At 42.4% G+C, this 24,440-nt stretch overlaps 2 protein-coding genes across 2 annotated transcripts in view; one reads left to right on the top strand and one right to left on the bottom strand.

The window, feature by feature from the left end:
* Positions 1–33: 33 nt before the first annotated feature.
* Positions 34–9,900, bottom strand: TSTD3 (thiosulfate sulfurtransferase like domain containing 3). The gene is made up of 4 exons (XM_061623427.1): positions 9,694–9,900; positions 3,714–3,890; positions 3,335–3,494; positions 34–1,835 (listed from the first exon to the last, which is right to left on the bottom strand). The coding sequence occupies exons 1-4, from the start codon at positions 9,866–9,868 to the stop codon at positions 1,772–1,774; spliced, it is 576 nt and encodes a 191-aa protein (XP_061479411.1). The 5' UTR covers positions 9,869–9,900; the 3' UTR covers positions 34–1,771.
* A 5,022-nt stretch (positions 9,901–14,922) lies between these two features.
* The window catches only part of USP45 (ubiquitin specific peptidase 45), a 76,698-nt gene continuing 67,180 nt past the window's right edge, over positions 14,923–24,440 (top strand). The window contains 3 exon segments of the mRNA XM_061623420.1: positions 14,923–15,003; positions 18,125–18,234; positions 19,948–20,117. Of these exon segments, the coding sequence (XP_061479404.1) occupies positions 18,135–18,234; positions 19,948–20,117 (270 nt within the window). The 5' untranslated portion in view covers positions 14,923–15,003; positions 18,125–18,134.

Genomic DNA, 24,440 nt, shown 5'->3' with positions numbered 1-24,440 from the left:
TACTGGTACAAAAACAAAGGAATGTTGGTTTGAAGAATCTTGTCCATCATCAATAATTTATTGCGGTCACAGACCCATAGTATATACAGAATAAAAACAAAATTAAACTAAAATGCAATACAAAACACAATATAATCAAATAGAGCAGAAATAAAAATAATGGCAAATTGAGTAATACCCAATATCTTACTAACTAGTAGTAATAGCTCTGCGTTTCTGTTGGACCACATATAAAAACTTTGCAACTTGGGTGGTAATCTCTTTATTTGAGCCAGATAAAAGATAAATTATCATGGATTCGGGAGACTTATGAGGGACACCCTAACCCTTAGATTTTAATGAACAGTGTGCACATTTCGTAATGAAATTAATGTGTGTTATCCTAAAACAAAGTTGAATAAAAATAACTACTGGATTTCAGTCTTAGGTCTTTTTTCGTCTCAGAGAACAACATTATACTGGTACAAAAACAAAGGAATGTTGGTTTGAAGAATTTTGTCACTTGGTGCTTGTTCTAAAACTTGATTTTTAAAAAGCAGCAGTGCCTGCCTCTACTTGCTCTGTCATTCAATTAAGTGTAACCAAAGTGTTTTTGTATGCAAATGACTGGGCTCTTTGCACTTAACTGTAAGTTATTTTTATAAAGTGTGTTTGGATACTGACTTACAAAAACACTTCTGTGAGAAGTGATGTGTTTCTGGCCTTTTCATATTCTCCTTATTTGTTCTGCTTATTTTGTTGTCTTGTTCCACACCCTTGCTAACATGATTGTTTGAAGACACCTTGTCCTTTAGCCTTTTGGAAATTAATTTTGTTCCCTTGAGGGTTTAAACTTTATTTGTAATATGAACTAGCTGGGTAGGAATAAAAACAAATGCAAACGGACAATTTTGACTAGTTTTTTTTCCAGAAATACAAGTAAACCAACCAAACAAATCAAGATGGTATTACAGATACATAAAGGAACCCCAATCCACTAAAATCAATGGAAGCTGTCCAGTTGGAAACAGATTGCGTCTTTGATTTAACTGGTTTATATGGAATAGTAATTGGTTATGTAGATGTAGTATGTTGTGTTCATACTATGAATGCTTCTCCCTATTTGGATAAAAGCATGTTTCCCCATACAATTATTTCCACAAACATGTAGTATTAGACTAGAAAAACTGAATATCAATGACAACAAGCAGGACTCTATAAAAAGTCCAAAACTTAAAAGTAAGGAAAGGAAGCACAGGTTACTTCTTATACGCTGGATAAACATTTGAGCTCTATGTACAGCAAAAATTACTGGGAAATTTAGCTGAAGTTGTTCGAGGCAATACATTTTCTGGGTCTAATTACTTATTTTATAATGCCCAACTTGAATTTTTAAATTGTGATTAAATACAATTCAATTAGTGTATTCAGAGTCAAAATTATACAGTTATGGGGAAAAGCAAATAATGATTTAGCCTACAATAAGGATCTATTGCAAATTTCTTACATTAAAGCAAAACTATTTAAGAGGAAATGGTCAGACTTTGGGGTTGATCTGACAGACTTTGGAGATGATCTGACAGCCTTTGGAGAAGAGACTTCCATAATAGTGAAAAGCCAGACTGAATATTCAAAAACAGGTTTCATTTCTTTCCTGCTGTCTAACACAACCAATATCTTACTACATAAACAGTTCCTAAATGTACAGTATGTAGATCGTTAAGAAAAGTTAGCTGATATTAGCCTTAGCCCTGGGCAATTTCAGATACTGAATAGGTCATTAAGCCAGAAGTCATTTTTTCCTTGATGATTCATACTCTGTCCATTCTTTGAAGCCACCAGCAAAGTGCTGAGCTCTGAAAGCACATAAATCAGGTACCACAACATTTCACATTGTACAAAGTACTTTAATTACTTACCCTTCTCTAAAACACACTGGTCAGATCTAAGACAGATTCCCTGATTTGCTCAGAAACACTTGGGGGGCTTATAATTGTGCAGGAATGTTAACCTTCTGTATCCAACTTCAAAACACTGTTTGCTGTACTACACTGTCATAGCTATTTTTAATAAGATGAGGAAATAAAAGAACATGCATGATGCCCTCCTTGAATAGCGTAAACTCATAACAGTCTCTTAAATGAACAGTTCATTTTTCAAAGCAGATGTTGTTGATTAAAAGAATAAATAGATGAAATCACATTACTCCCTTTGGCTACAGCCCAGACAAGAAGTTTTTTAAATTTTGGGTTTTGTCATATAAACATTCATAGCAGCTAAAGGTATTAAGATTGTCCAGAACTTTCAATGTGACAAAGTAAAAATACGGTATCGCCTTAAGTTTCTTGGGTCACAACTGAGTTCGCTTCAAAAAGAAAATGTCGGGGCAATTTTTTATTACTTCCATGGGCTCTCCTCATGGAAGATCTATTACTGTATTTACTGCTGTCAACCAAATGAAGCCCTGTGCAAAGATATTCATTTAGTATTAAAGAACAGAATGCCTCTGAGCGACTGCTAAGCACAGAGATTTGCATATCAGCAATCAGCAGAGCTCTCAGTCTTTCCACATAATTTTTTTGTAAATTGTATTGCTTTTATTGATGTATTTTTATGTTTGTGTTTTTTGTAAGCCACCTGGAAGGCCTTTTGGCCAAAAGGCGGGGTAGAGATAAACAATAACAGCAATAACAATGATAATAATCTAGTCCTAGATACCCCAATCTTTCTTAATTTTAGCAGTCTAATTCAGGTGTATCTGCCATTTTATTATTGCTATTGTTGAACAACTGGAGGTCAGAAATCCTTGACAATCTACTGCAGGTCACCCAAAGTACTATTAGCAGATCCCGATCTACCTTCTGCCTACCCTTTGCTGTCAGTCTACATGCACAAGAATATGACTTCTTGCTCTGATTGCTTCTACTAAACAAAACACCAAATAAGTTAAAACATGCTGAACTAGTAGAAAAGAAAAAAGAATTTGTACTTGTATGACCAGTCCTACTTCAACTACTCTGAATTGCATAACTAGTTCAGCTGCTTCCACTGTAATTATTAAAGTTTCATGGGGTGGTGATAAAGTTTGGATGGTGGATGACACAAAAGTTCTAACTTGCTTCCTTTGTGGCAGACCTAGATCTTCAATGAGCAATACATTATTTAGAAATAGGCCTATGGAATGAAAAGCTATTGATTCACCATACTTCAGAGTAGAACATCAATGCAAGCATTAAAGCAGAGGTGGAAGCCAATGGCTATGATAAATATTTAAGTCTATCCTAAAATAAGATTTCTATGGTGCTAAAATGCATTACATTATTCAATACAGTGTTTCCCTGGTACATATACTCACCTGCTGAAACCCAGAGATTTTGCAGCAGCTAGAGCTTGGATGCTTCTCACTCCTGCCATACATGAAAAGACTAAATTGTCTGATTTAGAAGGCATATCTTGATTGTATATCTCCTTAAAATGAACTGGATCCATCTGTAAAGCTTCCACAACCTCGCCCACTACAAAAATAAAGACTGACTGTTGAATTAAGCAATTTACTCTGATGAATTATTATAAAGAAAAAAATTACAACAGGAAATAAAATCAATATTATGTGGATGAATCCTACATGTCTCCCGTTACATAGGACTTTGCCATGGTAAAAAAGCCTTGAATTAGCTAGCCTTGTGTTTGTTCCCTCTTCCCTGTGCTCAGGACCAGCAAGTGTTGCAACTTACATGGAATGTTGATGGATCCACGGATTTTTCCATACTGCTCAGTTTCCCATTTCTCTCTAACATCAATAAGTAAAATGGCATTGGATTCTAGCATCTCCTTGAGTTCTTTGAAAGAGACTTGATCCTTAGCAGTGCAAAAGTGGCAAACAATCACTTTGGGTCTTTCAGGTTTTAGACCTGTAAATAAAAAAAGTTATCCCACAGCAAGCAATATTATCTCTGGACCAGGACTTCTCAAAGCCACTAGCAACCTCTAATGTGGCCACTGAGACACAATTTGTGTTAGTAACTTGTATAGGACATAGTGCTGCTGTGTGCCATAATTAAAAGCCAGTTTAGGAATCAATGCTCAAATCCAGACTTACATCCCTAATGCTATAAACTGAGTTACTTCCTTTTTCTACTATAAACTGATAACAGTTCTCCAAATCATGTGATCTTTATTCCTTAATAGAAGGAATATGGTATGGGAGTGGATTCATATGACCCCTTTATAGAAGTTATCAAGTGGCAGATGAAATCATCCTGGTGTTTTTTGGAGTCCTACTCTCATTTAGTTCTCAGCCCTTTTTACAAAAGAGCATGTTGGTTTTTTTATTGTCCAAGAATGTGCTTTTTTGTATTGTTCAGGAAACTGAGTGTGTTGGTAATCCTTTCAGGTGGATGTTACATATCGACTTTGCCATATAGAAATGTCCATAGTAATGTGCAGTAGCGGGCAGCAGTTGTATGAATTCATTCAGTCAGTGGGTTGGAATGCCATTCTATTTCTTGTATGGCAGATATAACTGAATCTGGCCTAACCACCCCACTTCCATTTTTCTCTCACACTGAAACCATTTTACTTCCTTCAAAACCGTCCTATTTTGCCTCCCATTTTAGGCACTACCCAGTGGATTTTTGAGGGGGCATTATAGCAGAAAGGCAAGATAGCATAAGATTGCATTTCTATCAGGGGTCACCAACCTGGCATCTGCAGGCACCATGAAAGCCATTATTATTATTATTATTTACCCGCCCTTCACCCAGAGGTCCTAGGGCAGGTTACAACAATTTTAAAATGCATAACTGGAACAGTTAAAAACAACCTAAGCAGCATCACAGAAAATAGGGTGGGTCCTAAAAATATACATCTGAGGTGTTGAAGGCCAGGGAAAGAGGTGTGTTTTCAGCATTTGCCAAAAGTTGTACAACGAAGTTGCAAGATGCACCTCTGTAGGGAGGGAGCTCCACAACTTAGGGGCTGCCACAAATAATGCCCTCTCCTGCCCCCTGCTTCCGAGGATGGTTGCCAGGCCCGGCCTCCAAGAGGTCTTCTGTATCTTTAAAAGTTGTGCAGGGGGGAGGGAGAATTCCACCTTGTGGTTTTTCCCATTACAGGGTTGCAGGAACACCTGCACTTGGCTGACTTTCTCTTCTAAAGATACAGGATCAGTCTCAGGGATTGAACCTGGCAACCCTAAATGGTATACATGTCTCCTCAGAAGTAAGTCTGTTTTTGTTTAATTAGGCTTTCTCCCAGGTAAGTAGATACAGGGTGGCAGCCTAACCTTTGGTTTAGAGTTGACATTAGGGGAAATGGGGTTCTTGTGCCTTTAAGAGCTGTATCTCCACAATTAGGACCAGCAAGAGATAGCTGATGGGGGGGGGAGAGAGAGAGAGAGAAAAAGAAGCAACAACACTCTCTAACTTTTTGTTGGGCCATCCCCCCCCATGATAGCCAATTTGTAACTGATGCCCATGGAAAAATGGAAATGGACTGACTTCCAATTGATTCTGATTTATGGCGACCCTATGAATAGGGTTTTCATGGTAAGTGGTATTCAGAGGCTGAGAGGGAGTGACTGGCCCAAAGTCACCCAATGAGCTTCATGGCTGTGTGGGGATTCAAACCCTAATCTCCCAGGTCGTAGTCCAACACCTTAACCACTACACCACACTGGCTCTCAGCACTCTCAAAATTCAAAATGGTGGCTATATACACTTGCCTGGGAGTCACTGAACTCAGTAGGACTTTCTTCAGATTAGCCATGCATAGAATTTCACTGTGGGTGAGTAGCAATCTCAAATATTTTAAAATGGGGATAGACACAGGTTTCTGGGGGTTTACCCACTGGACCTATGATCAAGTGGCAATACACTTTTAAGTGTCTACTGTCACATGACTAATCCTTGCTGCTGCTTCCTCAGTCCTCTTACTTGGCTAGCAAGCAGGGAGACCTCAGCACAGAAGGGGCAAGGAAACTAGGAAGGGCAAGGGACTAGGAAGATTCCTTTTCCTAATCACTGTTACTGTAGCAAGGCCACTCAGGTTACCCCCTGCAAAAAAAAAGTTATTGGACCTAATGTATCCAATTTTTAGGACCACCAGATGAGAGGACCAGTTGCTCTCATCTGTGGTATTTAACAAAGGTTGTTTCTCCAAACAAGCTATGCCTGTTGAAATTTGTAACATACATGGGAGCCTCATCTTTCTTGGCACCTGGTGCTATTATTATCGTTTACATTTGTTAGTTGCCTAATGCTGAATCTTCTAGGCCACATACAATAAAACGTTAAAAGCAATCCACCATAATACAGCTATTAAACAGATACAGCAATTGAAGCAGCTACAGGACAATCTAAACCCTAGCTGGGCAATGGCGGGGTGTGACAGAATGATGGAGCCATCAATATATCTGCAGTTCTGTTGCCAAAGGGGAAGGAGGAATGGTGGTGGAGACGGGAAAATAGTTGTACCAGCTTGAAATTAGCACAGCAATCAGGCCAGTGGTCCTGGTCTGGCTCAGTTCCTCCCTCCTCCCCACCCCAGAACACCTTGTTTGGGGGCTTTCTGTGGTGTATTTCCACTTGCATGTTTGGCAAGTGGCCTGTGTACACACTGTGCATTTAAAACACATGGCTTCCCCAGAGTATCCTGGGAAATGTAGTTTACCTCTCACAGAGCTACAATGCTGGTGTCACTCTGCGAGTGGAAGGACACCTCTGCCCAATCCAACCTTCCCCAGCCTGGTGCAATGGGCGTTTGGATTACCGACTAAAACCTCTCTCCCATGTCAGAGGAGGAATTGCCATCACTTAAGGAAAAACAGCTAATATGATAAAAAAATTAAAAACAGCTTAAAATGTTCTTATTGAGTGGACTTCCGGGAAGGGTGACTTAGCCTGTGCTTGCTTTTGAGACGGGCTCCTGCCTCAAAAGAAGCTTATTCAGATATATCAGTCAGATTTTTTTTTTTTTTTGACTGATTAAACTTCTCCCGGGTAGGGAGAAACGAAGAGATTAACCTCAAAGCCTATTTTTGTTGGGACGACCAGATCTCATTAATTTATGGGACGAGGTCCAGCCGACGAAGGTGGGACGGATTTTCAACAACAAGCTCTATCTGATAAAGCGAACGTTCATCTTATCTTCTAAGAGAGAACGCACTAACAGGCAAGCACCCTTCTTTCTATATTTTTCTTTTACTTGACTTAAATTGTTGCTGTTTAAAAGAGATTTGCCAGATTGATCGGTTTTTGACATCTCACTGGGGAGCCATAACTTCTCTCTGCTACTCACTAATTAATAGCTTATCTCTGTTTTTGTTGCAAAAAGCTGTCCTGGATTTGCATTCTAAAGATATACACAGAAGAGGGATTTCTATTCCAGATTTTTATTTTGAAGAATATTATATTGTCTGAGACTACTCTCTTTTTGGTCTATTTTATTTTGACGAATCTGTTTCCTGACGACCGCCATTAATTGTTTCGATCCTGGGAACTGCATTTTGTTTACTTAAGCATGGAGAGATAAGGCTGTCTGCTCTGTTTATACTGTGATGTCACCAAGTTTGGAGTATTAACCCAATTGTTGCTGAAATAAGAAGTGGTTTTCCTATATTTTTCTTTTAAAATGGCAATTAAGAAAGTGGCTGAGAATCTGGAAATAACTATGTTTCAGAAAATAATGGATGAGATTGAGATAACGAAACAAAACCTGCGACAGGGTTGTAAGGAGCTGAAAATTGAATTGAGTAAAATGAAGCAGGAGATTAAAGATATAGGGGTCCCTGTGAGAGAGGTGACCCTGGAAGGGGTCCCTGTGAGAGAGGAGACCCCGGAGATTGGAACAAACGTGGAACAGGAAAAAGATTTGGAGTCTATGGACTTTAGAAACAAAATCTATTGTTTGGAGACACAGGAGATTAAAGACATAGGGGTCCTTGTGAGAGAGGAGACCCTGGAGACTGGAACAGGGGTCCCTGTGAGAGAGGAGACCCTGGAGACTGGAACAGGGGTCCCTGTGAGAGAGGAGATCCCGGAGATTGGAACAAACGTGGAACAGGAACAAGATTTGGAGTCTATGGACTTTAGAAATAAAATCTATTGTTTGGAACTCAATGTTATCTCTGAAGAAATTAATGAAGATTCTAGAGATAAAGTTATCAATGGCATGGATAATCTTCTGGACTGGAATGATGTGATGGAGCCCAATATAGAGAAAATCTATGGAATTAACTGCAGCCATGTGACAATGGAAAAACTTTCAAGAGATGACCCAGTGTATTTTGAAAAAAAGAACAGAGATATGATTTTACAGCAGTATTTCAGCAACCTATTCAGAATGGATGGCAAGAAAATATTTGGGATAGAGGTAATTCCCATCAGACTCTTACTATATGACTATGGCTTTGACAGCAAGATTATTATGGAATACTGATAATGGAAGATTGGATACTGAAATTACTGGACTTAACAAGACTACTGAAGTTGGAAGATGGAAAATGGAACTAATAGGGATAATAGAACAATGGCTACTGAAATTACTGAACCTAACAGATTCTGATGTGATGGATTAATTGAAATGTTTATTTTGACTATGGTTATGACAATAAGATTATCATAATTAGTAATGAGATGGATTAATCGATATGCTTATCTGGAAAAAAAAATTGATAGATATATTTCTTAAAGAATTGAAACCTCTCTTTGACTTTTTGTGGAAAGAATAAAGTAATGTTTATGAGATTTGATGATTAAGTAAGATAACTACTGGAGGAAAGTGATTTTATAATATGACTTAAGAGACAGGATTGTTATATATTATAGACTTATAACTGATTTGATCTTTGACAAATGGGAAGTCAATATTTTACTCTTTATTTTTTATTTTTGTTTCTTTTTTTCTTTTTCTTTTTTTTTTGTTAACTATTTTTGATTTTGTTTTTTGTCTTTGAATGTTTTATGATTTCGTCTTGTATGTTTTATGAAAATCTGAATAAAAATTATTGAAAAAAAAAATGTTCTTATTGAGTGTGAAATAGTTGTTATTGAACTCTGGGATACTAGCCACACTAGTCTCATCACCAGGTCTGTAGTGTTAATGTTCTTGTGACACATGGGTGAGTTCTTACCGTTCACTCCTAATCTGGGAAGAAGTGAAATATATAATAGCTGGTCTGATACTGAGATGTCACTTCCTCTTTAATCGTTTATACATGCAAAATTCTTTACACCTTTGATCCAGCGTCTTCATGGAGGTACGGGGTAGATCATTCCTCTTTTATAAATGAAGAATTGAGGCTGAAAGATAGCATAGCGACATTGCCCAACTCCCTCTCCCCTTTTGGGATTTGAAGCTAGTTCTTACGCTGGCCTCTGCAGTCTATACTGGATCTCTCTTTTTCATGCACAGCCTAACATGACTAAGAAAAGTCCCACTTAAACTAATGGAAAGTAACGGGGGGAAGGGGGGACCTTATGGTCAAGGGGCACCTGATGATACAAAACTTCTGAGTCAAGCAAGTGTGGATACGAGCTAAGCTCAGGATATAAATAAAACATTTTTTAAAAAAAAATAATGGTCTCAGCATCAGATGGTAACGAAGCAAATCCATTTCCTACGATTTCAAACGATACTGCAGATTCGGTATAGTGACGGGGAGGAAACCCCCCAAACACGCGCAATGAATTCCCCCATCCACTCCAGGGCGCTTACAGTTCGAGTTGCGGAAAGGACAATTGCCTGCTGCCGATTCCAACCGCAGTAGGAAGCCCCCATGGTGGCTCTGTGCTAGCTGGCTCCCTCTTCGCCCGCCGCTTGCAGTTACCGCTGTCCGCTGTGTAATTAAAACAAAGGCTGCCCTACCCAGCCGGCAACCCCAACCCCACATGTTTCCCACCGCAGCGCAGGTATCTGACGGTTTTATCAGATCTCCTCCCATTCTTGCTGGGCTTCCCAAGCTATAGTAGGCCGCGTTATTTGCCTGTCTTCGCCTGTGCTTTCTAAGTACCAATACTGTGCTAAGTATCAGTGCCAGATTAAACAAAAGTCATTCAGCTGCCTAGTGCTATGCATCAAAGTCTTGCGATATTTAGCAGGGTTTACTCCTTACTATGTGCGTCTAGAATTGGAAGCCAAGTAATCAGGTAGTAATCCTATTTTCTTCTCAATTCGTGCTCCATTAACACCTTTTCAGAGTGCCTCTTTTTCCTTTCTGCACCATTAGCGTTTTCTTGCTTAAGCTCATCCTCGCCTCAAAAAGGATATTGAACTGGAAAAGGTTAAAAAAAGGGAACGGAACGGGCCCTTTATAAAAGAAATTGATGCCAAAAACACTGGGATGTGTTAGAGACACTTGAGAACAACATTTAGGAACAAAAACCATTCAGATAGGATTTTTTATTAACCCTTTAACAACCAAAATGCCCTCCGGAACAGAATGAAACAGCCCGGAAAGGCGACTTCCCAGTGAGCCAGACCCACCAAATTCACCAGTCCCACATGACTACATGGGATGCATGCAATAAGACACAAAACCTCCACGCAAACCACATTCCGATACCCGTTCCTGGCTATAATACGCTTTTACGTAAAACAGCCCAGAATAGCCAGACCCACCAAATTCACCAGTCCAACATGACTACATGGGATGCATGCAATAAGACACAAAACCTCCGCGCATACCACGTTCCGATACCCGTTCCGGCTATAATACGCTTTTACATAAAACACATATAGATACTATGTGTGCAAGATTTTCCCATTAATATAAGTATAGCACAGTGGGGAGGAGAGCCTGGCTGGGAGTCCAGAGTCTGTGAGTTCAAGTCCCCGCTCGTGTCTCCTGGGTGTCAAGGGCCAGTAAAGATCACCCCCACAGTGAGTGGCTCAGGGGTTACGTGCCCTGCCACCTGCAAGCTTCATAGTCCCAAGGAGCCCAGTTGCCCCCCTGCTGGCAGTTGCGGACAAGGAAGGGGTGGGCTTGTGCAGCTGTGGCAAGCTGAGCAGGCCCTAGCCAGCTGGGGAGGACTAGCCTCATAGGGAGGCAATGGTAAACCCCCTCTGAAAACCGCTTACCATGAAATCCCTATTCATAGGGTTGCCATAAGTCGGGATCAACTTGAAGGCAGTCCCACGCATAAGTGAAACAATGGTGAGGAACATCTCCACGCATTTACGCTTTTGGATCAGAGGCAGTAGTCTGAGATTTGGAAAAATACTGCCTCTTTCTAAGATAATTTAACACAGCTTTTAAAGAATTTTGATCAAACATATCTTTCATTCACAAAGGTGCATTTTGAAGAAATATTACTGGCTTTCCTCTTTGAGAGATAAAATATCTCTAAATGGAAAAATGTGATGAATTTAAGCTGGCATATAAACTGATTCACTAGTGCTGGCTGCCAGCCTATCCATACAGTATCCTTTTTTCCTATGGATAAAACAGTATTTTTATGATAGCATAATTAAGATGTAAAACCTAGTGATGCAATATACACTCCATAGACGCAACACTGTGATTGATTCACTCCCACAGTGTTCACTTTTCCTATACCTGAAGATGAACTTCACTCAGGGGTTCCCAAACTGTGGTATGTAAGGTGGCACATCCATGTCATTGAATATTCGTATTGATTTTTAATTTTATTTTTGTTGCTTCTTTTATTTCTTATATTGTATCTTAGGGTGCAGTCCAACTGGTATTTAGGCCGGGCTGAGGGGAGTTGGATATAGCGGATCCCTGGCTGAGCTGGCTGGTTCCCGGCTTAGCCAAGCTATGTTGGGAGAAGTTTCCCCCTCCCAATGCAGCTGTGGCGCAGCCAGGGATCTGCTGGAGAAACCCAGGCTGGTGTAGGGAAGTTGGCAAAAGCCAGTGCAAGGCCCCAAAAAGGGGCATTCTGGGGACATGCCAGGGAGGGGCCAAGGGGAGGAGGACCTACTCTACATCCAGGTCCTGTTTGGCTCCATCCTGTGGCCCCCAAGTCCTGGCAGATGCTGTGTCGGGAAAAAGGGTGGCAGAAGAAAACATGCATTTTGTTTCCTTCTGCTGTGCCCTGCTGGTGTAGCCAGCATGTTCCCCTTCCAACGGCTTCTGAATCGCAGCTGGATGTGGTGGCCACTTCTGTCAGCTCTGTTCCTGCCAGCCTGCGATTACATGGATTGCTCTGCCCTTGTATTACAATTTGAATTCTATGGAATTACAATTGCTACAACAGGAAGAAAAATAATTAAGTGATCCATCAGGCCCCTGAGCAATTTTCAAGTGGTCCATGGGAAAGAAAGTTTGGGAACCACTGACTGAACTGCGTAATTCAGTAAACTTGTTTATTCATAAGGCATACCAAGAAAGATGGTAGGAAAGAAAGGCGGAGTCAGTGGCACATAACTGTGTCAGAGAAAAAAAGTAAAAATAACAAGATATTATAGAGATGTGGTGTCTGTTCTGATGGAATTTTAGGACAGTGGTGCCCTCATGGCAGGATTTTGGGGCAGAAGTCTAGGGTCCCACTCTGCAGTATTAACAGGAGGGTCCCCAAATGCAGCAGGGCTGGGTTTCCACCATTTGAAGTAAGTAAAGTGATATATATTATAATCTAAAGAGCCCTCACACACACACACATAAGACCACTTAAGTGAAATAAGTAAGGGAAATAATACAACATCACCATTTAAATATCTTCCCTTCCCATAAGACCATTAATTCCAGAGTCCAAACTTACCTAAGTGCACCACTGCTTTAGGGTTTTGATGGATACCTTTGTACCTGTGCAGCTATCTAAAAACATTGGGTGTACTTTAACTGCACTTTCAGTTCACAGAAGAGACTTTGCCATTGCAACGTATGAATTTAGTGGATTCTAGGGACGCTTCCTGGAATCCTCTGTAGAGTGCAACATGCAGACTTTTTTGGCAACCACCCATGTATGACTGTGGTTTTGCATTCTTGCAAGGAAAGGCACTCTGCATATGCTCAAAAGTACAATTACTATTACACATGTTCTAAGTCTGAACAGTGCTGAGTATCCCCTAGTTTAAATTAAACCTTGTGGTCTGTTCCTAATCCTGTTAAATTCAGAAGTCAATCCCATTAATTTACCACGCAAAGCAAGGGATTTGGTTTAGTTATTATTCAATTAAAAATATTTAGCGTGGCTTATAATAAAAAATGTCAACACAAGATAAATGAACTATTATAAAACAACAGTAAAATAGTAGAAAATATGCCTGCAGCACTAAAACAGAAGAATCACCATTCTTTAAAAGCCTGGGTAAATAAGACAGTGTTAACCTGGCCTCTAAAGCTAAGTGAACTAGGCACCAGACAAGCAGTCATGGAGAAATACTACGAAGTTGGGGTGCCCTACAGAAAAGGCTGAATCTCAGGTCACCATCAACCTTCAAAAGAGGATCATCTTTGATGTGTAACTGGGTACCTACGAGAACAGGCAGTCCTTTTAAGGTGCATGGTTCCCCAAGCTGTATAGGGCTTTATTGGTTAAAACCAGCACAGTTTATCTGGACAATTTTGCATTCTGTTTGAAAATGTGCAGTTGAATGAATTTCGGCATACCCCTTTGGGATACACTGCTATAGTACTACAGCTTTGTTTGGGAAAGTTGTAGAGTGCATGTTTTGCACGCTGAAGCCCCCAGGTCCAGTCCCTGACGTTTCCTGTTAAGAGTCAGATAGGAGATGATGAGGAAGACCGCTCTCTGTCTGACACTCTGGACAGCTGCTGCTAGTCAGAACAGATAATATTGGGTTAGAATGATGGACAAAAAGTCTGACCTAGCTTATAGGGCAGTCAGCCCAGTCCCGGCTGTAGAGTTAGTCGGTGTGTGTGTGTGACCACCACAGGAAACAACTTTTGAAAACCAAGCGCTTCGACCTGCACACCTATCTTCAAACGACAGGGGCGGGGGAAATTCAAAATATAGCACAATGAATACGTCATGATATCTCCCTTGCAGAGGCATGGGAATAAAACATGGTGTGCACATTCCGGCCAATAGTCTGCGTTTCAAATCTCAACTTCAGTTACACCTCTGCACCCGTTTTAAAGAGAGCTAGGAGTGAGCGAGGCTTCTAAAATAATTGGGCATTGGTAGTTTAACAGGGACTTACAAATATATGTGGCTCTCTTTTTCCCGCGACCCAAGGACGAGGAGTGAAGCGGCCCTTGCTAAAGCTCCACTTCTTTCGCTGCTTCCCTCCTCCTTTTTCTGCCGCCGCGCCAGCCGGCTGCCTCTGTGGGCGAAGTTGTCGTCCAGCGCGGTGAGTGAGGCGAAAGGGGTGGGAGGCGGGGGAAGGCGGGAGGTCGGGCTAAGGGGGAACCAAACCAGGGATGCTCGAGGGGACCCTGCTTTTTTTGCTGTGGACGGTGGAAACTGAAGCTGTGGATGCAGCAGCTCGTGAGGGGGCAGGGGAGTATTCTTGCGGGCCCTTCTTAGTCGGCTTCAGCTGTTTCTGGCCGCAGGAGAACATAGCTTCCTAGTGTTTCTGTTAAGGGTCGGGCACTAGAGGAGTGTTGGAGGCTGACTGTTACTCCCCTGGCCTGGCTTTTTAAAGTTATGGCCTAGGCCGGCAGTTGCTCAGTAGCAAAGGGAGGATCTGTGACGCCTTGAGCCTCCGCGTGGCTTTTATCCTGGCCTCAAGGTGTTGGCAGAACTGGTAGGGCAGGGCCAGGATTGGGAACTATTACCATTTCCTCGCCCTTCTAAAAGCCCATTCCTGTGCCTGAGTACATGGATGGAAGTCTCCATAATGTTTACGGCCAAACCAGTGTGCCCACTTGGACCACACTTCTATGGGTGAGCTTCATTGATCATCTCGGTATTTACTTCCAAGAAAATATGTTTGGATGAATCATGCAGCTGAAGTATGGAAAGCATAGAGTTGGGAAGGGAGGGAGGGACGTGTTCTGTATTTGTCTATGGAGGGAATTGTAACTTCAGTGCTAAGGGCAGTTGTGGTCAAGAACGTTGTTGCTATATCTGTCCCAGAGGAGAAGAAAAAACAAAATAGGTAAGCTGAGCTGGCTTACTAGGGTTGCCTTCTGTTGGTACAGAGTTATGCAAATTGTAACGTTACACAGAACTCTAATAACATGCTAAGAGAGGAAGCATGTAGAAACAAACTTGAAACTGCCAGCGCAAATAGCACACAACAATATTTTACAAATTTTTGATTACCCCTTTTCTCCTGCAGGAGCACCCAGTTCAGTGAGTTCTAGTCTGCACACCTCTGGATTCAACACACTGATTTTTAGCAAAATACAATAAGAACTCTAGAGCAGGTTGGAGAACGTGTGGCCATCCATATATTGTTCTAAGTCCCATCAGCCCCATCCAGCATGGCCAATGGTTAGAAATAATGGGAATTGTAGCCCAGTAATACAGTATTTGGAGGGTCACAGCGTCTCCACCCCTACTCTGGAGAGTTGTCTCGCAACTGACATCCTGTTACTTCCTTTGCTGTGTCTCCCACTCTTCAAAAGCTTTCTGATTTGGATCAGTCCTATAATATATAATAAATTACTCTTGTCTTTCCACTTCTTAGCAATGATTTTATTTGCAATATTGTTTCATTCTAATGGTATATATTCGGAAGGTCCTCTTGCTTTAGATTAAATGATTCAGAATAACTACCTTTTGATATTGCGCTGCTTAGAATTGACAGCGCTATATATAAATATGCCCCCTGAAGGTAGGGGGAAATCTGGCCTTTTATTACTTTAGCTTTTCTGTTTGTGTGCACAAACTTTATTATTTATTTAACAAAATATGTCCTGCCTGGAAGGGCCTTCAGTGAAATACAGTTAAAAAGGTAACTAAAGTGTGTTAATGGGTAATCCATGTTAAAAAGATTTTGAGTGTGTGGCTAAAAAGACTACAAAGACTATAAGCCAGTTGGCTGGCTGCTGTTTCTGGGCACCTTCTTCTTCCCCTTGCTGCTCCTCTTGCTAGGCTGACTCTTCATCATAATTGTTGGCAGCAGATTATCAGGGTGGCTGGCTACTGCTTGTGGGTGTCTTCCTCCTCTCCTTGCCTGGGCCAACTTTTCATGCTACGTGTCATCACCACCACTAGCAGAACTCCAGGCTGGCTGGGGAGGTGGAAGGCGGCCAGTAGTAGTGCTGGCTAGCCTGGGGATCTTGGTTCTGAGGCTGGCAAGCAGAGAAGCCAGAGGAGCTAGGGGGCTGCTGCAGCCTGTTCTACCTCTCTTTCTATGACTTACCTGGGCCGCCAATCCACCACTTCTCATCATGCTGTATTTTGCAGCACCACCTGTCTGTGGCCAAGCAAACTGCAGCATGATGACATTTAGTGCAAATATATGTTAGAAGACAAAACTTCTGAAGCAACTGATGGTTGCTGCCTCACATATGGCCGAGGGAAGGGCATTCCACAGTACAGGGGTAACAGCAGAAAATGCCTGTTTTTGGGTCATTGGCCTATGATATTCCCTAGGGTTCAGTGTCATGAGTAGAATTTCCCTATATGAATTATACAGGATTATCTTTCGGGTAACCTAGTCCCTAGTTGTTCAGGGCTTTATATGTTAACAACAAGACCTTGAACATGGTCCAGTAGCTGATTGGCAGCCAGTGCAGTTTCCTCAGCACGGTGTAATATGTAAATGTCCAGGTGCTCCACTCAGCAGCCTGGCTGAAGCATTCTGCATCAGCTGTAGCTTCCAGATCAGTCCCAAGGGAAGCCTCTTGTAGAGTGCATTACAGTAGTCTAATTGCGAGGTTATTAATCACAGTAGCTAAGCTACCTACTCAGGGAGGGGTGTAGTTGGTGTATCAACCTAAGCTGATAATAGGTGCGTCTCACCACAGAGGTCACCTGAGTCTCCAGTGACAAAGATGGATCTAGGGGTACCCCCAAAGCATGCACCTATTACTTCAGAGAGAGTGAAAATCCATTCAGAACTGGAGAACTCCCCAATTCCTGAACATGGAAACCACTTGCCCACAGTCTCCATCCTACCAAGTTTCAGTCTCAATAGTTCCTAGGCACCTATTCTCGCTGACAGAGCCAAGACATCTTCATAGTGTACTAGGGAACAAAAGGTGATGAAGCAGACTGAACAGTGGCTTAAGTGTAAGCAAATAAGATTTGTAATCTGACTGAATGCTGCTTTAGAACCTATTTGAAAGCTTATTCCACAGATTTCACTTCTGCAACCATTATGCCCAAAGAGACTTGTCTAGCTGAGCTTAAGTGCCTCTTGCAATCTGTCCTTCTCATGCTGAGAAATTGGAAGTTTAAGTTGCCATCTTTGATAAACTCAACAAATACTGGTTGCTTATAAGGGTTGCTATAACGGTTGCTTATAGCTTTGTGGAATAAAATTACTTGGACTTAGATTCAAAATTTATAGTGTCGGGGCTGAGCTGTAGGCAACGGTGAACCAGGAGTTGTATCAGGGAATTGAAGTCGAGAAGCCAGGAATCTGGACTTAAAGACAACCAAATAATACAGTAGAAGCCAAATTTCAGACTGTGCTGGAGAAGAGAGCACTGGATTTGGATACCTGGTTCAAATCCCCACTTGGCCATGAACTTCAATTAATGACTAGGCTAGTCACTGTCACTCAGCCCTGCTTTCCAGGTTTGGTGTGAAAATAAAATGGATGGGGAGTCCCTCAGGTCTTTCAAAACAGGATGGGATAAAATGTAAGATATAAATAATACACAAATCCTGGGGAAGAAATGCCTTGCTACTTGCCTTAATAGCAAATACCAATAGGATAGTTGTAAGGCAATCACTTTCCAACAAAAAACCCAGGGGTGCCTAATTGGAGTCTATTATGAAGGGTTACATTAAAAGTAGGCAGGGCTATATTAAAACTGATTTTTTTAATGTAGCGCCTTCCTACTATTTCTGTAAGCTTCAGTTTCATTGCACAGCAAGATGGTTTAAACATAGATTTGGTTTAAAAGAAGTAGTTGAGAATCATTGCCAATAAGACAGTGGGAATAATTGCTGCTAGGGATCTCTCCAGGCCATTTACTGGAGCTAAGAATAGAGCTGCTTATGTCATTAGTATGTCAATGTAATGCAGAATTTTAAGAGGTGCTTAAGGAACCCAAACCTTTGCATATTAGCATTGTGTGTCTCCCTCATTCCTTTTTCAGCAAATAACAGATGCGGGTAAAAGATCCATTAAGGGTTATCCCTGTCAAAACGAAGACACACACATAGTCACATCAGGGTCAAGATGAAGACTCTTCAGATGATATTGCAGGTAAAAAAGGTTTGTAATGATCAGGGTCGATTGACACAATGATCTGGTTATGCGGTAGCTATTTGTATTTGCCGCATCTGCTGGTTCCTGGCTCTGGTGAGCAGATCATGTGGAGATGCCACCATGTATCAAGAAGGGCTTTTAACACACCTCCACGCCAGTAATCCATATTAATGTGGGCTGCTAAAAGCCTGATCATGATGGTGCCTGCATGCAGCTGTCTCACCACAGGCAGGGAGGCAATACTTGCTGTGATTTTTAGGTGGACATCGAGCAGTTACCAAACATGATTTTATTGGTAATTTTAATGTTTTATGTAGAGTGCTTAGAGGTTTTCTACAGTCAAGTGTTAAATATTGTTAAATAAGTTAATAAAATGTGTGAGGTTGGAGTGATGCAGCCTGTGGTTACCAAAGAAAGGAAAACATTGTCCTTATAGTTTCAATTAATAAGGTGGATACCGGTGGGAATTTAGTGTTGCTAGTTTAGGGTGCAATCCAACTCATATTTATGTCAGGCTGAGGGGAGTTGGTTGTGGGAGAACCCCAGCTGAGTCGGTAGGGTCCCAGCTCTGCCGGCAGAAGCCCCTTACCCCGGTTCCGTTGCGGTGGAGTCAGGACCCTGCCAGCTCAGCTGGGGGCCCAAAAAGGGGCGTTCCGGGGGCATGTCGGAGGAGGGGCTTACACAACATCCAGCTCAAGTTCTGTGGGTCCAAATCCAGGCCAAAGTTATGCCAAGAAAAAGGTTGGTCTAAGCAAATAATTATAATGGAAGTCAATGGGGAGTGCTTACTTACCAGTAAGGGTATTCATGAGAGCTGCCTTTTTCTTTTCTGTTAATGTGTGCAGCTCCTGGCTAAACCGACATTCCATTGGCCTGGCGGCTCCTGAATGGCAAATGGATGCCACGGAGCTTCCTGCTGGCTCCTCCTCTGCCGGCACCTCTTCTGCCAGCTTCCCCTGAGTTGTATTGCTCTGCCCATTGGAACTTCACAGCAGAGATGCTTGCAGTTAAAACATCTGTGCCCTGATGATTTATGAAATGATCTTATCTTTGGAGTTCTCCTGTTTCAGGGAGTTATTTTATATATTTGTAGAACTGCATCTCTTTATGGTGGAATGGTATGGGAAGTTAGAATAGCTATGGCAGTACTACCAGGAAAGTGTGGGAGAGGAAAGGAAAGACAGAATAAGTTTTAGGAGGGTAGTCTTTCTCTGCTTTGCGTGGTAGAGGGGAAAATGCAGAAATCTTGTTGGCTTATACAACAGCTAAAATTCCATACATGGCTATTATTGCTAATAATTCATTTTATTTATTTATTTATTACATTTATATACTGCCCCATAGCCGAAGCTCTCTGGGCAGTTTACAGCAGTTAGTTGCTTGACACATTACAAAATTTAAAAGCATGAAGCATGGCATAGAATCAGAAAAAGACAGCACATTACAAAAAAGCCACACAATAACCTATTAAACAGACCCAATGAAGTAGCAGCAAACACCTACCATTAATAGACAGCAAAATGATTGGGGAACACATTTTAAAGGACACGGGGTATATATTTTAAAATCTTGAAGCTGTTAATGGCAATTTCATAGTTACGTGACTTCTCCTAATTCCAAATCTACAAAACATTTCTTTACTCAAATGACTGCTACAACAAAAAAAGGTATGACTTAAACATTTTAGTCCTTTTTTTACTTCTTCTGTAGGTCTGACATGCCAGCATGTAAGCCAAGCAGTGGATGTGCATAATGTGAAGAGAGCAGTAGCTCAAAATGTCTGGTCAATATGTTCAGAGTGCTTAAAGGAAAGAAGAGTATGTGATGGTGAGCCAGTAATGCCTTCTGACATATGGCTCTGCCTCAAATGTGGTGCACAGGTAAATAAATATGTGACTGTATAGATAAAATATTATATTTATCGATAAATATATATATATAACCTGCCCTCTGGCCCTTACAAGTTGCGTACAGCATCTTATCGAATTAGTAGAGTACCACTTATGTACCAGAAGGAATAAGTCTAGGACTAATGGTTTGGAATGTTATTCCTTTGTGGGATCTGGTTAGTAACTTAAGTTCTTGTGTAGCAAAGTCTAACAGCTTGTTATTCCTTAGGCCTTTTTGACTGGCTATTCTGAAGAAAAGCCAAGTACAGCAGTGCATGTGTTCTGAAAGAATGAAACTGGCCATTTTGTGTTTGTTATTTTTAAAATCATTACTCTGTATTTAGACATTAAGTTGTTTAGAGGTTCTTGTCAGGGATATTTAAAAGCTTATATAAGTTTCAACAGGTTAGCCCAGGAACTAAAACCTTAGTGGAAAAGAAACCTAATTACTCTGCTGGAACTAGAAACTTAGCAAAGTGTCCTGCCCAAAGTCGAGGGATTCAGACTCAGCTGTGGCTTCTTCTCTTTTTATTAAAGTATCCAATGCAGTTCGCCTCATTAACCTAGCTACTCTTTCTAGAAACTCAGCTGTGCTCTAACTCTGACTAAGCATGACTTTGCGACTCTTAAGATGTTGACTCAGCAACTGGGTCCCCCCCCCCCCCGAGTCTGCTGAAGTAGGGTTGGATCGCGTGCACAAACAAAGACTCCGCCTCAGCTCATTCTCTTGAACTTCCCGCCTCAAGCACCTCTGAGCACGGGGCAAAGGTGGTTTGATCTCAGCTTCCCCATCTGACAGAGGGGGGTCGCTAACTGTCAGTTCAGGCATAGGAAGCTGGGCAGCGCTTGGCTGCGAAATGTCTGACATACAAGGCTGAGTCTCTGGTGGTGGCGGTAGTAACATGTCCAGGTGGAGCATCTAACAGGCCAGGTCAGGAGCTGAGGGGGCTGAGCTGTCAAAGACGGGTTGGGGTGACCTGTGAGCCCACCCCACTGCTTGCTCTCTCCCTGGGTTCCCAGTTGTCATCATCTGTTTTGCCCTCTTCTGTCCGCCCCCTACCAGCATGGCTCATGACACAATGCTCTTCTGCTCTCATGATTGGCTAAAGGTTGGAAAGGGGACTTGGAATAATGTATTTTTATGAGTTTGGGGGGGGTGTTGGAATGGATGATCCCTGTGGGTCCCCTTCCAGCCTCTGATTTGAAGACTTGCAGTCTCCACTGATCATCTTCCCAAAGGAAACCAAACCCTGGATGAGCGCAGGGACCCCAGAAATCTCACCGCTTGGAGATTGGGGAGGAACGCAACACTGGTATAAGAAGTGGGATTGAGTTTCCTGGGAGGAGCAAGGTGTGCCTGAGTCAAGATGGAGGGGACAACAGCAACCCTCCTGGAACAGATGAAGTTGATGTTCCAGCAGTATAGCCTGGAGGACCAGCAGCAGAGGCAATGGGAACGGGAGCAAAGGCAACAAGAGCGCCAAGAGGAACGGGAGCACTGGCAATGTATGGGGGAGATCATTGGAAGCTTCTTGGGAGAGGAAAAGGAGGCCCCATGTGAGGAGTTGAGAGCCCCGCCTGATCAGCCGCTACAAGGGGTAGAGAGTGACCCAGGAGTCCAGCTGCAGTGCACCCAGACTGGGGTGGCTAAAGAGATCCAGAAAGTGGATGAGCAGCTGGAGGGCTTGGACTGTGAGGAGTTGCAGTCAGTAGCAGATAAGGAAGAAGCTGTGATTGTCCAGGAGCCTGCCAGGGGGGAAGACAGCAGAAAGCTGGAAATAAAGCCCCAAGAGTTGAAGGAGGACAGGCTGGAAAATGAAGAGGAAGAGGCCTCATAAGAAAGTGGAGTAGAGGCTGGAGAAGAGGTGCTGCTGATAGGTTTCTCTGCTCCCTGTGTGCCTGTTAAGGACGTAGTGCAGGAGGAAGAAAAAGCCTTGGAGAAAAGTGAACTAGAGGCTGGAGAAGAGCAGCTGTCGATAGATTTCTTCGCCCCGTGTGTGCCAGCTATGGAAGAGAAAGTGCGGGAGGAGAAGCCTGAGGTGGGAGTGCAAGCCCAAGAGGAACCCCCAGTGCCTGGAGAGATGGGTGAGATAAAAACCCCAATTGACTTTGCCCCTTGGGTGCCCCATTATGGTCTTATAGAGTGGGATGCAGCTCCTTTGATGAGTGCAGACCCTGAGCAAATTCCAGCAGTGAGAGGCACCCAGCACCCTGTGAGTTTGGAGGGCAAGAGACACTGGGAGGGTTACCTGCCTCTGTTTGGGCCCATGTTTCAAACTGGAGATTGTGAGGGAGAACAGAGAAGATTTATTTCTGCCAACCTGGGTGGGCTAAACCAGCTAACCCTGAAGAAGATGCCCCCAGATAAAGACTTGTGGCAGAACTTTGATTTGGAGTTTGGGCAGGAGATGAAGTGGACTGGCTTACTTTTCCCAGGACAGAGAGTGGGAGGAAAATGGCTACAGCCTGCCATGTGCTGATAAGGAAACAAATCTATTTCTGGAGATGAGTCTCAAGACCCTGCAGGCAGCAGCTGGGATCAGCTTGGATTGGGAACTCCATGAAGCTCCAAGACAAAGGGCCATGTAGCTGACCACATGGTTTGGGGGTGGGGTTATGCATATGGGACTGTGTACTGGTTTGCTGTAGGAATTTTTCTGATGGTTTTAGTATTGCCTTTTGAAATGCTGTTGATTTGTGCTTTTTGCATGCGTGTGGGGATATGAGCTGTTTAATGATTTTTTAGGAATTACGTTGATAGGTTTTTTTGCAATAGGGTTTTAATGTTATGATTTACTATTCTGTGACTGTTGGACTGTGGGTGTATGTACAACTGTTTGAGGGCTGTGCTGCAGTGGCACAAGGCAGGACAAAGGAGCTCCAGTACTGAGGCTGTAATATTGCTTAAACATGTTGGGAACTTGGTATCTTGGCCACTGCCAAGTTATGAGGACTGGGTAAGCTGTTCAGATGCAGAACTGTGACTCGGGGCTCCAAGAAAGAGGAGGAAGCCTGAAGAGAGAGTAATTAATTGAAAACTTGCTGAAAGGGATGGACTGTTTTTGTACTTGTGTGGGGATGCATCTGTATTTCTATGACTATGCTTTCAATGATGTATATTTCAATGTCTTACTAACCTGTACCTGTTATTTCTTTGTAGGAAAAGCTGTTATCCTGTTGTTTGTTTGCAGGTCTGGGACAGACCTTTTTCAGAGAAGAGGGTAGTGTTATGAGTTTGGGGAGGTTGGAATGGATGATCCCTGTGGGTCCCCTTCCAGCCTCTGATTTGGAGACTTGTGCCTGGGGGGGAAAGAAACTCGCTTTGCTGGTCAGATGAGTCTCTCCTTTGTTAAACAAATAGAGTGGCCAGGTAGGATAATGGGATTATCGGTTGCCCAGCAACTGGTGAATGGGCCAGGAAGACCCTTTTGTCATTGAAACTCTTCTGGAGAGGATCCCCCCCCTTCCTGGAGCCCAGGAGAGGCTTATAGTTTTAGTTGTGTCTGGAGGATGCTTGGAGACTGGAGGCACTCAGAGAGGCTGGCTCTCTGCATCATGGCTATAGGATGCCTCCTGTAACACTGATGGAAAAACTGGATATTGGACTGCTGATGCCTTGAACCCCCTCCATCCTAAGTTAAGGTTGGAATGTGTGTAAATAAATAAACCATATTTCATAAAGACACCGCAGTCTCCTCTGACCTTCTTCCCAAAGGAAACCAAACTCTGGATGAGCACAGGGACCCCGGAAATCTCACCGCTCTGAGATTGGGGAGGCACGCAACAGTATATTAGTGAAGCTGGCAAGCAAGAAGGAATAATGTATATTGGTGAAGCTGGCAAGCAACAAGCAAACATCGAGAGTTAAACATCAGAAGGAATAAACCAGGTTGGAGAGTGTTGCAGAGAACCCAGGCTCCAAGAATGAACAAAGCTGAACCTAGAACAAGTATCTGGAAGCTGATTTGCCAATGGACTGCAATGAACTTAAAATAAATTGTTTTATTGTTAGGTATAGGCTTAAGTAGGGAAACAGTCTAGTGTTTATGGATGCATTTTTCCATGTTAGTCTCATATCTTAATTGCTTGTTCTTATGGTTAACTGCTAAAAACTGTGTTAAATCTGTTCCCTCCATTTCCTGTCTCCAGAAATACTGCAATAAGTCTTGAATGACTGTTTGTCAAAATCTTTTGTTTGACCATTTTTGGTTATTTGGCCTTAGTCTGATGCCTTGATTTTTTTACCCATTGCCTCATTGCCTCACCACGCTATCTAGTATAGTCAGTGAAGACCACAGGTGAGGCTCAGATAGC

Source organism: Rhineura floridana, chromosome 4, assembly GCF_030035675.1.
Source record: "Rhineura floridana isolate rRhiFlo1 chromosome 4, rRhiFlo1.hap2, whole genome shotgun sequence".
NCBI classification, from domain to species: domain Eukaryota; kingdom Metazoa; phylum Chordata; class Lepidosauria; order Squamata; family Rhineuridae; genus Rhineura; species Rhineura floridana.
This window is presented reverse-complemented; position numbering and strand designations above follow the sequence as displayed.

Coding starts and splice junctions, on each gene's coding strand:
- TSTD3 (XM_061623427.1), bottom strand. CDS start 9,868: ATGTGGGGTTGGGGTTGCCGGCTGGGTAGGGCAGCCTTTGTTTTAATT. Junction 3,495..3,713: donor TGGATCCATCAACATTCCAT/GTAAGTTGCAAC, acceptor TTATTTTTGTAG/TGGGCGAGGTTGTGGAAGCT. Junction 1,836..3,334: donor AAATCTCTGGGTTTCAGCAG/GTGAGTATATGT, acceptor ATGTGCTTTCAG/AGCTCAGCACTTTGCTGGTG.